The following is a 13,078-nucleotide window of genomic DNA, read 5'->3' on the forward strand; positions in this document are numbered from 1 at the left end:
TATAACTCGGTTTGATTTCAAAAATTTTGTAATTATCACATTATAATTCAAGTTTTGATATATTGAGATAGGTAATTAAATATCGGATGAATTATATTATATGAAAGCTTTTAAGGTTGTATGTTAACCTTAGGCTTAAATTTGAGAAGTGTGAGAGTTGAAGTATTAATTGGCATCAAGATTAGGAACGTGACTGTAGATTGGAGTGAGTTTTGGTATATACTAGAGGTATAATAATATGGGGTTGTTAGTTTTGGAATCTTATTATGGTCATTTCTTTGAATAGATTGCTTTGAGTTGGAAGTTCAACGAAAAGGGAAGGCTCAACTCTCGGAGTAAATTCTTGATTGATTGAGGCAGGTAGATTTCTACACTCTTGTTAAGTGTATGAAATGCGTGTATTTCCTTGTAGTATATGTTTAGGAGTAATGAGACTTGGTGATGGGTTGGCTTGTTCACATTGATTAACTCTAATGATGAAAAAGGGGTAACAAAAGACAATGTGATTAATTGTTTATGTGTGATGTGTTGAGAAAGGTTTGAAGGCTTATTGAGTCATTGTTGATGTGATATTCTGTTTCTGTTGTTGTGCATTGTGCAATGTTATGAAAATGGTCATATCCTCTTTATTTGTGTGAACATTGCATTTGCATTATTTTAAGACATGGTTGTGACAAGTGTAATGTGCATTGAGAAAGAATGAGAACTTAAAGAGGATGTACCATTTCGAGGGACGTATCGCGCGTCGCGATTGATACTATATTTCGAGGGACGTATTGCGCATCGCGATGAATACTATATTTCAAGGGACGTGTCGTGCGCCGCAATAGTTACTATTATCGAGGGTCGTGTCGTGTGCCGCGACAGATGCAAGGACATATATGTCCCCCATGGGTCCCAGAATGAGAGACAGCGGGTGTGTATCACTAGGTCAGGCATGATCATTATACTTGACATTGCATTCCATTGCATTGCACACACTTATCATTAGTGAACATGCTATTGTGTTTTGCTAATTTTGTGAATGCCTTTCTGTGGAATTGGTGATTGATGAATACTGAGCTTGTTGTTGAGGATATGTAATTCGTTAAAGTATCTTTGTTGAGGATATGTAATTTGTTAAAGTATTGTTGTTGAGGACATTTAATTTGTTAAAGTGTTGTTGTTGAGGATATGTATTTGTTTAAGTGTTCTTGTTGAACTATGTGCATTGTAAACCGTAAGTTGGGTTGGGCTGATTTTTATGCAGATTGTAGTTGAGGAGGTTCGGTTGGGGGTGGTAAGAGTACCTGTATTTCATCCCCTTAGCTTGTGTTTAGAGGTTTACTTGTTGAGTACCGTGTGATTTAGTGCTCACCCCTTTCTTCTATAATTTTTTTTGTAGGTTACTAGCCCGGAACTTACTGATATATTCTCTTATTTTCCGAGGTTTCTTGGAGATTTGTGAGGTAGTTGTTTGTCATCTCAGCAGACCTTCTTACTCCTTAATTATGATCTTGTTCTATTCTTGAAACAATGTCATATTAGACTTATATTTTCTTTTGAATCAATTATAATACTTTAGAGGCTTGTACACGTGACAACCTGATTTTGTGGGTGTTTTTGAATTGATTATGAAATTTATGTATTTATTTGTAATGGTTGAGTTTTAGGCTGACTTGTCTTGATGGGATAAAACGAGTGCCATCACGTCCATTTTTGGGTCGTGACAATTAAATTAATTATTAGTTTATTTCTTGATGTTTAATTGTATGAGAAGTTATAATATAATATAATATAGAATAAAAGAATAAAAATAAAAATAAAATTTAAAAAAGGTAAATAATAATTTTCTTTTTGTTACCAACTTTTTTGTCAACCTTACAAATTATCTAAATACTTTCATTAAAAATTGTTTAAAATTCTCAAATAATTTAGTTAGGAATTTTAAAATTATTAGGTAATAAGTGCACACAGAGATTTTTTCATTGAATTTTGTTTCGTGACAATATAAAAAGTTACTTACTTTTCTTATAATCTTCATAAATTCTCATGTAATTTAAATATTTGTTTTGTAAAGACATAAGTTTGATGAATTAAATAAGTCTGTTATTTTTTAAAAATGATTATTTAACGACAGGGCATATCCAACTAGAATTTAAGGAGACTTTTGAGGTATTTAGTATTTCTAATGGATTAAAAAAATAATATTATTCACTTTTTTTTTTTTTCAAAAAAAAATAAATAATCGAAGCATGAATTGCAAAATATATAATTAATATTATTGTAATAGTTAATTGACCTTTAATATTATTAATTTATTATAGTTATGATTAATTGATGTAAATTAGCATTAATGAGTGATTTGTATATTAATATTTTTTTGAATGTATATGTTTATAAGTATTCAAAATCGATAAAATTATAGTACATTTTAAAAATGTTTTCTTCAGAACATAAAAAACCAAAAAATTTAATTATGATAAAAGATTTTAAGTATGAAAATATATTCTTAATAGATTAAAATAAAGTAAAAATAATATGATAATTATTTTAGTTAAATAGGTTCAATGAATCAAATTAGTCTATTATTAAAAAAAAGACTTTAATGACATGTCATGCCAACTAGGAGAGAATGATGATTTTAAAGTGCCAAATATATTTGCAGGAAAATAGTGATACTTGACTGATATTTTGGTCCTAAATGAAACATAAATGATATTTCAAGGCAATTTTCTTAACTTTGGTGACCATTTAAGGAATTGACTCAAAAATCGTGTCTTAGTGGCATAAGAACAATGTAAATAAAATCATTTATGCTTTATTTAGGACCAAAATATCACTCAACTATCACTATTTTCCTCCAAATATACTTGACATTTTAAAATCATCACTCTCTCCTAGTTGGCATGACATGTCATTAAAGTCTTTTTTTTAATAAAAGACTAATTTAATTGATTGAACCTATTTAACTAAAATAATTATCATATTATTTTTACTTAATTTTTAATCTATTAAGAATAAATTTTCATACTTAAAATCTTTTATCATAATTAAACTTTTTATTTTTTATGTTATGAAGAATATATTTTTAAAATATACTATGATTTTATCAATTTCGAATACTTACAAACACATACATTCAAAAAATATTGATATACAAATCACTCATTAACGCTAATTTACATCAATTAATCATAAGTTGTATAATAAATCAATAATATTAAAGGTCAATTAACTATTACAATAACATTAATTATATATTTTGCAATTCATGCTTCCAAATATTATTTTTTATGAAATAAAAAAAGAAGAAAGTGAATAATATTATATTTTTTATCCATTAGAAATACTAAATACCTCAAGTCTCCTTAAATTCTAGTTGATATGCCCTGTCATTAAATAATAGTTTTAAAAAAGGGGAAAATGCATAAGTACCCCTCAACCTATCCTAAAATCTCAAAGACACACTTATACTATACTAAGGTCCTATTACCCCCCTGGACTTATTTTATAAATAATTTTCTACCCCCTTTTGGCCTACGTGGCACTAGTTTGAAAAAAATATCAACACATGTTGGGCTAACAAGATGGTGCCACGTAGGCTGAAAGGGATAATAGATTATGTATAAAATAAGTTTAGGTGGGTAATAGAACCTTAGTATAGTATAAATGTGTCTATGAAATTTTGCACATAGGTTGAGGGGGTACTTGTGCATTATCCCTTAAAAAAAATAAACTTATTTAATTCATCAAACTTATGTCTTTACAAAATAAAGATATAAAATTACGTGAGAATTTATGAAAATTATAAGAAAAGTAATTTAAAAAGTCTACTAACTTTATATATTGTCACAAAACAAAATTCAATGAAAAAATCTCTGTGTGCACTTATTACTTATATATTTTAAAATTTCTAACTAATTATTTGAAAATTTTAAATAATTTTTTAAGTAAAAGTATTTAGATAAATTTGTAAGGTTGACAAAAAGATTGGTAAGAAAAAAAATTATTCTTTAACTTTTTTTAATTTTGTTTTTATTTTTATTCTTTTATTCTATATTATATTATATTATAACTTTTCATACAATTAAACATCAATAAATAAACTAATAATTATTTACTAATTTAATTTGATAGTATACATATTATATGAGATTAATATACTGATAAATAAAGATCAACATTTTATTTTCTATAAATATTATTCACTTACTATTTTCTTTTAAAAATAGATATTATAAGTATATATAGATTTCAAAGCACCCAAATAATTATTTTTTTAATAATTAATCAATCTTTAAAATTTTTGATTTATTATACAATTTATGATTAATTGAAGTAAATTAGTTTTCATGAGTGATGTGTATATCAATATTTTTTAAATGTATGTGTTTATAAGTATTTAAAATTGATGAGATTATAGTACGTTTTCAAAATGCATTTTGCATAACATAAAAAAATAAAAAGTTTAATTATTATAAAAGATTTTAAGTATGAAAATTTATTCTTAATAAATTAATTAAAAAAATTAAAAACAATATGATCAATATTTTAGTTAAATGAGTTAAATGAATTAGATTAGTCTATTATTAAAAAAAGACTTTAATGACATGTCATGTCAAGTAAGAAAGAGTGATGCTTTTGAATTGTCAAGTATATTTGAAGGAAAATATTGATAATTGCGTGATATTTTGGTCCTAAATGAAACATAAATGATATTTTAAAGCAATTCTCTTAATTTGGATGATCATTTGAGAAATTGACTCGGAATGACTTAAAGAATTGAGGAATAAAGAGTTTAAGTTATTTTCCGCTAGGTCACTAATTCTAGCAAATATAGTATTTTATTTTTTATTATTATTTGAACAATTATAACATCATTCACAATCAAGATGTTTGTATTCTTCGCAAACAATAATTTCTAAGAATAAAATGGAAATAGTAATTAATTTTTGTGTTGAACTTCTAAAACGACAAAAGAGTTTTAGATAACAAGAGCTATTCCCTCATTTTTTATTTAGTTAGTCACCATTTTAGATTTTGCTTCCTTAAAAAACTAAGTAAATTTATCATATTTAAGATTCTCGTAAAGTGAAGCTTTTAATAAATCAACATGAATTAATTACTCAGCATACTTTCAAGACTAATAAATTTTGAAACGAAAATAAAAAAAATAATATTATTCATGCATTAATTTTGTGAAATGACAAATATCAAATCTAATATTTATTTTTTATGAAGACGTATAAAATAAAAACAAAAAAAATATTTTTACTTTTTTTTAGAATTCACAACAAATAATTTGAAGTGGGGTGAGTAGATATATTAATTTCTTAATCAACGGTAGAAAATATGTATAAGTACTTTAATTTGTTGCTTTAACTATCGTATTCTCAATAAACTAAGTTGCAATCCAATAGCTCTTGATAACTACTGACGTAAATAGAGGCATTAAGATATATGGAAGCTTATCTTAATCCCAAATAATTAATAAATGAAAACGGTCAATTTTACATGCAGGTTGTATGGTACTCTATTATAGTGTACTTTATTGTACCGTACTATATGATAAATATAATATTTTGTTAAATTATATTATTTGATTGTAATTTATGAATTTATTAAAATATATTTAATTATTTTAAGGTAGAAGATATGATTAGAATTAAATAATATAGGATAAATGGTAAAAAAATAGTATGAATTATTATGTCAGGATATGGAAAAAAAAATTAAGTAATAATGGTAACACACCAAATCGATTGTTTCATAAATTGAGAGCTTTCATCGTTACATAACAAACGAATTTAACAATACAACAAAATACATTTTAAATAACAATCAAAACAAATATTATAGTAAGATAATAATACAATAAAATATAATAAATAACAGTGATTCAAACATAGTGTCAGAAAAAGAGTGAATATTTCATGCAAACCGTTTAATATTCATATTACTTTTTTATTTGCCATGCACGTCACAAGAAAATGCTCAACTTTTTAATTAACTAATGTAAGATATGTTGTTGTGAGGTATTGTTTTAACTTTTAATAATAATAATAATAATAATAATAATAATAATGATAATAATAAAAGCGTCGTTGTGACATCAAAATGACAACTATATATTAAAGCAAATTGTATAGTATCATTGTCCTAGTTAAAAAATAATTATACATAGTAAACCCCGATAGTATTATAAGTTACTAAAGTTTACTTTCTAATCCCAAAAGTTTACATTTACACAATTTCTATCTCATAAATAATTATTTTATTTCAATGTCAAACATCTTTATGTTTCCGTTTTGAACACTTCGGAATTTTTAGGAACACTTTGGTAAAGTATTTGACCTTCTTACTTCAAATTGCATGATTCATTTTGAACAGTCGGTGGAGTCAGAATTATCATGAATAGATAAATTTATGAAATAGTTAAAGTGTGTTTAATATTTATTACATATATAAATAAATAATAATTTGTTTATCTCAATTTATATATTTATTTTTCTTTTTAGTTAGTCTCAAATAGAATTGTATATTTTTATATTTAATAACAATTCAAATTTTAAATCCTCATTTCACACATGATGAAATGATATATAGTCAAACAAATAGACCACAAATTTCATAATTTTTTCTTTTTTTCTCCTAAATTTTGTGTCAAATCACACGAACTTATATAAATTGAAACGAATAAAACATTAAAAATTATTAGCTATAAATTTCATCTCTAATTCGTTACTAAATTATTTTTTTGTAAAGTAATTATAAATTTAATTATTTATCTATAGCTTTTCTTTTTTGTTTTTGTTTAGTTGTTGGTGTTGTCGTATAATGACAATCTATTCAAAATAATAACAATAATATTATGACACAACGTTCACCAACTCGTAATTTCTATAGACTTTTCCTTTTTCACAATAAAAATAGTAGCTAAGGTAAACTATTGAGGGGCCGCCGTTCACATGATTTACTTTTCCTATATATATAAGTATATATGTGCCCTTTCCCATAAATCATACAACAACACACTTGCAAATATTGTCTCATTATTATTATTACCAAACAAATGGCTTTTGTGTGGGCAACATTCATTTTAGCTCTTATTCTATTATTCATTTTCTATGAGTTACTAAATATCAAAAACAAGAAAAAACTTCCTCCTGGTCCAAAAGGCATTCCAATATTAGGACACCTCCATCTTTTAGGTGAAAATCTTACTCAAGATTTACACAAATTTTCTCTAAAATATGGTCCTATCATCTACATGAAATTTGGTTTGGTACCAACTTATGTTATATCTTCCCCCGAATCAGCAGAAAAAATTCTGAAAACTTATGATCATATTTTTGCTAGTAGGCCTCATAACGAGACCGCTCAATACATATCGTATGGCCAAAGGAATTTGATTTTCTCAAAGTATGGCGCGTATTGGCGTAACATGAGAAAATTGTGTACGGTCCATTTGTTGAGTAACATGAAGATTCACTCATTCCAATCTACTAGAAGTGAAGAAATTGCCATTATGATCAAAGAAATAGCTCAAGGTCATGTTGAAGTTGATCTTAGCGCTCAAGTATCAAAGTTAAGTGCCAACTTGAGTTGCTTAATGGTTTTTGGGAAAAAGTTTACAGATGACGATTTGGACAAAAGAGGATTTAAGTATTTAGTTCAAGAGGTTACAACTCTAGCTGCAACACCAAATCTTGGTGATTTTTTCCCATTTCTTGGTGTTATTGACCTCCAAGGACTCACACGTAGAATGAAGGATACTTCTAAGGTGCTTGATCCATTTGTAGAGAAGATTATTGATGAACATGTCAATGCTAAGGAACAAAAGAAAAATAAGGACTTTGTAGACACTATGATGGACATTATGCAATCCGGTGAAGCAGAATTCCAGTTTGATCGTCGTCATGTCAAAGCTGTCATGCTGGTATGTTCATTCTCTGTCTCGATTTATGCAAACGTATTTGACTAATTTTAAAACAAAAATAAAAATTTCTTAAAAAAATTTACCATCTAAAATAAGTCATATAATTTTCTATAAATATAAATAATGAAAGATTTCAATCCTTATATACTTGATTAAAAGTAAAAGAATGTTACACCCTCCGTTTCATTCTATTTTATGTAGTATTGATTGACTTGATATGTTGTTTAAAAAAGAAAAATAGACTTTTGAAATTTGTGATATAAAATAATTCTTACATATTTATATGATTGTAAATTATTTTACTAAGAATAAAAAGAAAATGATAAAGTTAAATTATTTCTAATTATAGTATTGTAACAAAGAATTAAAAATAAAAAGGGTATTGGAGTGAGGAAGGACTTAAATTGAAAAAAAGGGAATAATATTCTAACTACTCCTAGCTCAGCAATCAATCAACTATATGTCACTTCAAAAATTAATTATTTGAGTAAAAGACGTGAATATTATCTTTGTTATTATGACTCAACATGATCTAGATGATACAATCATAATCAAATTATTGTCATGCAAAGTAACAAACTAATTTTTTTAAATGTAAATTCAGGACATGCTTGTGGCATCAATAGATACATCATCAAGTTCAATTGAATGGATGTTGTCAGAGCTTCTAAGAAATCCAGACATAATGAAGAAACTCCAAAGAGAACTAGATGAAGTAGTAGGCCTAAACAGAATGGTACAAGAATCAGACTTAGAAAACTTAAAATACTTAAACATGGTATTTAAAGAGTCATTTAGGCTACATGCTGCTGCCCCATTACTACTTCATGAAGCCATGGAAGATTGTATGGTAGATGATTTCTATATCAAAAAAGGATCACAAGTTATTGTCAATGCATACACTATTCATAGAGATCCTAAATTTTGGAGTGAAGCTGATGAGTTTATGCCAGAGAGATTTGTTGAAAGTAATGTAGACGTTCGTGGACGTGATTATCAACTTTTACCATTTGGTTCTGGTAGAAGAAGTTGCCCTGGGATGCAATTGGCATTAATTATTGTTCGTCTTGTCGTAGCACAATTGGTTCATTGCTTTGATTGGGAACTCCCTAATGAGATGCACCCTAAGGATTTGGACATGACTGAGCAATTTGGTATAGTTACTGGCAGGGCAAATCATTTGATGGCTGTTCCAACTTATAGGCTACAACACAACTGATTTTGGAAAATTCATTTTGATACATCTACTTAGAATAATAATTTATATGATCTTGTATAATAAAGTTTCTTTCTTTAGGGACTTTCATTGATTACTTCTTTGTATGCAATAAATATGTTATTTTTTAGAAATAACTAGTTCTCTTAATTTAAATATTGTATTTTCATATTTAATGATTAATGTTTCATCTTCTCTTCTTTTTTTTTTTTATAAAACATGTTTAAAATTTTAAGATTTATTTCTTGAAAATAATGTTTAAATATTTTTGATTTTATTAATTTTAAGTATTATTTAAATTGGAGTACATATGATAATATATAGAGCAAAGTTTGTTTTTCAGTAATTGTATTGTTGATTGAATGAACTAAGAAGAGAACAATGTCTGAAGCAATCAAAGTATCTATTCAAATATTTTTCATGTTGCGAAGAAAACTTTAAATTAACAATACTTTCATAGGAAAAAAATATAATCACGTGAATGTAACATAGTAAAATTAGGGATGAAAAGTGTTCAGAATTTTTTTGATGTATGATGAGATTTATTTATTCTTGTGGTAAACTTTCTGTATATAGTAATTTAATTTGTGAAATAACTTTTATAGATAGAGGTGGACAGCCTCTCGTTCAACTATATTCTTTTTAAATGCATTTTCCATACTCGTAAATAAACTCATGTTCCATTGATAAGAAATGGTTTTTTTTAAAAAAATTGATTATATTTTAACGTCTATATATAAGTATTCTTCAAACAGTAAAGACAAGTTAATTTTTGAGCTATCATTCATCCTAACAATAATAAAAAAAAACATTTATCATTCAATGTCCACATTAAAGCAACCCATAAATTAAAAATTCATTTATCAGACATATTAACTGTGATTAATTAAAAGGTGCGAGTATTTATCAATCGTAGCACAATTAGTTCATTACTTTAATTAGAAGCACCTAATGATGTGGACATGACTGAGCGATTTTGTATAGTTAGGTAATGCCAAATTATTTTTGTGAAATTGATTTTGATCTATATCATAATAATGTGAGTCGTCTTACCTTTTATAATAAAAATATATATGTTATTATTTTTGTTAAATTTGATAAATAATATATAGTACAAGTTTTGTTTCTAATCCATGTTATTATATGCCTTCAAATATTTTAGGATATCCCTCGAAAAAGATATTTTAATAGCCTTAATATTAAGAGTATTTGTCTAAATCCCATTGAAAGCTAATTTGAACGGTACGAATGAATTTTACAAAACGTAACTAATCCCCCATCTCAGACGTCCCGTTTCAATTTATTTAAGAAAATACAGAATATGTTGAAATATTTTAGTCTTAAATTAAATATGTAAAATGTATTAATATGTTTTTTTAATTTTGTGGAAATTAAAGATATATAAAATATATTAAAATATTTGTAATTTTATAATTTTAAACATGTCAGATAGAAATTTAGAATTCAAAAAAATATTGAAAAGGGAAAGAAACATAATTTTTTTTTAATTTGACTAAAAAAGAAAGTAATTAAAACAGTAAATTGAAATGGAGGAAGCAAATACTTCATTTCTATTACTCTCACTGTCCAATATATGCAACACCTGTAGCTTGACAAAAAGTAAAATAAGATAAAATTAAAAAAATTTAAAATTTATGATCTAAAATCCTTCTTGATCATATATATTATTGATGATAAAATTTAAATTTAAATTAAACTTTTACTTATTATAAAAAGATGACATTTTATATTTAAACAAAAAAAAATATCACATAAACTTAAACAAAATTCCAACTTAATATTTATTAACAAGTAACAACTTACGATTAGCGATCCACCAATGAATATACTTCACAAAAGTATAAAGATATATAAGACGATAAAAGATTGTCAAGTTGCACAATTAAACAAATAGTGGTCCACTCCGAATAGATCCAAATGTGTAACGACCCGCTAGGTCGTTTTGAGAACTAGGACTAGTTTGACTCCTTTTGAAAAATATAGAATGAAGGATACTTCTAAGGTGCTTGATCCATTTGTAGAGAAGATTATTGATGAACATGTGAATTCTAAGGAACAAAAGAAAAATAAGGACTTTGTAGACACTATGATGGACATTATGCAATCCGGTGAAGCAGAATTCCAGTTTGATCGTCGTCATGTCAAAGCTGTTATGTTGGTATGTTCATTCTCTCTGTCTCAATTTATGCAAACGTATTTGACTAATTTTAAAAGAAAAATAAAAATTTCTTTAAAAAATTTATCATCCAAAATAAGTCATATAATTTTCTATGAATATAAATAAGGAAAGATGTCAATCCTTATATACTTGACTAAAAGTAAAAGAACGTTACTCCCTCCCTTTCATTTTATGTACTATTGTTTGACTTGATATGTTGTTTAAGAAAAAAAATAAACTTTTTTTGAAATTTGTGATATAAAATAATTCTTACATATTTATATGATTGTAAATCATTCTACTAAGAATAAAAAGAAAATTACAAAATTAAATTATTTCTAATTATAATATTGTAACAAGAATTAAAAATAAAAAGGGTATTGGAGTGAGGAAGGACTTATTTTAAAAAAAAGGGAATAATATACTAACTACTCCTAGCTCAGCATTCAATCAACTACTATATGTCACTTCAAATATTAATTATTTGAGTAAACGACATGAATATTAGTATGACTCAACATGATCTAGAAGATACAATCATAATCAAATTATTGTCATGCAAAGTAACAAACAAATTTTTTTTTAATGTAAATTCAGGACATGCTTGTGGCATCAATAGATACATCATCAAGTTCAATTGAATGGATGTTGTCAGAGCTTCTAAGAAATCCAGACATAATGAAGAAACTCCAAAGAGAACTAGAAGAAGTAGTAGGCCTAAACAGAATGGTACAAGAATCAGACTTAGAAAACTTAAAATACTTAAACATGGTATTTAAAGAGTCATTTAGGCTACATGCTGCTGCCCCATTACTGCTTCATGAAGCCATGGAAGATTGTATGGTAGATGATTTCTATATCAAAAAAGGATCACAAGTTATTGTCAATGCATACACTATTCATAGAGATCCTAAATTTTGGAGTGAAGCTGATAAGTTTATGCCAGAGAGATTTGTTGAAAGTAATGTAGACGTTCGTGGACGTGATTATCAACTTTTACCATTTGGTTCTGGTAGAAGAAGTTGCCCTGGGATGCAATTGGCATTAATTATTGTTCGTCTTGTCGTAGCACAATTGGTTCATTGCTTTGATTGGGAACTCCCTAATGAGATGCACCCTAAGGATTTGGACATGACTGAGCAATTTGGTATAGTTACTGGCAGGGCAAATCATTTGATGGCTGTTCCAACTTATAGGCTACAACACAACTGATTTTGGAAAATTCATTTTGATACATCTACTTATAATAATAATTTATATGATCTTGTATAATAAAGTTTCTTTCTTTAGGAATTTTGATTGATTACTTCTTTGTATGCAATAAATATGTTTTTGTTTTTGTTATTACTTTACTTCTACTAAATGATATATACAAACTTTTGCTTCTAATCCATATTATTATATTATTCCCACTGTCCATTTTTACTTATCATAGTACGTTTTTTAAAAATAAATTTGACTAATTTTTAAAGTTAAATTAGATTTCATTAATTCGATATTTTAAACAAAAAAATTAGATAATTAAAAAATTATAAGAAAAGTACTATAAATTATAACATTTTGCATATCAATATAGTGAAAACATACATCGTAAAATTTGAGTCAAAATTCTAATTGTTTGACTCTAAAAAAAGAAAGAAAACTATGACAATTAAAAATGGATGAATGAAGCATATGCCTTTAAATAATTTAGGATATCCCTTCGGAAATTAAAAATACTTGATAGCCGTAACGCAATTAATCAAATAATAGTTGGTGAATC

General features: G+C 26.3%; 2 protein-coding genes across 2 annotated transcripts; both read left to right on the forward strand.

The window, feature by feature from the left end:
• Window positions 1-7,017: 7,017 nt before the first annotated feature.
• Window positions 7,018-9,331, forward strand: LOC107017211 (cytochrome P450 CYP736A12-like). The gene is made up of 2 exons (XM_015217481.1): window positions 7,018-7,921; window positions 8,526-9,331. Exons 1-2 carry the CDS (start codon window positions 7,055-7,057, stop codon window positions 9,138-9,140), a joined length of 1,482 nt encoding a protein of 493 aa, XP_015072967.1. The 5' UTR covers window positions 7,018-7,054; the 3' UTR covers window positions 9,141-9,331.
• A 1,811-nt stretch (window positions 9,332-11,142) lies between these two features.
• LOC107017312 (cytochrome P450 CYP736A12-like) lies at window positions 11,143-12,663 on the forward strand. Its single transcript, XM_015217570.2, has 2 exons — window positions 11,143-11,316; window positions 11,914-12,663. Exons 1-2 carry the CDS (start codon window positions 11,143-11,145, stop codon window positions 12,526-12,528), a joined length of 789 nt encoding a protein of 262 aa, XP_015073056.2. The 3' UTR covers window positions 12,529-12,663.
• Window positions 12,664-13,078: the final 415 nt, after the last annotated feature.

This window comes from Solanum pennellii, chromosome 4, assembly GCF_001406875.1.
Source record: "Solanum pennellii chromosome 4, SPENNV200".
NCBI lineage: Eukaryota > Viridiplantae > Streptophyta > Magnoliopsida > Solanales > Solanaceae > Solanum > Solanum pennellii.

What these genes read in the sequence shown, in the direction of transcription:
- LOC107017211 (XM_015217481.1), top strand. Translation starts at nt 7,055, where the DNA reads ATGGCTTTTGTGTGGGCAACATTCATTTTAGCTCTTATTCTATTATTC. An exon ending in ATGTCAAAGCTGTCATGCTG is followed by an intron (nt 7,922 to 8,525) that starts GTATGTTCATTC and finishes ATGTAAATTCAG; the next exon opens with GACATGCTTGTGGCATCAAT.
- LOC107017312 (XM_015217570.2), top strand. Translation starts at nt 11,143, where the DNA reads ATGAAGGATACTTCTAAGGTGCTTGATCCATTTGTAGAGAAGATTATT. An exon ending in ATGTCAAAGCTGTTATGTTG is followed by an intron (nt 11,317 to 11,913) that starts GTATGTTCATTC and finishes ATGTAAATTCAG; the next exon opens with GACATGCTTGTGGCATCAAT.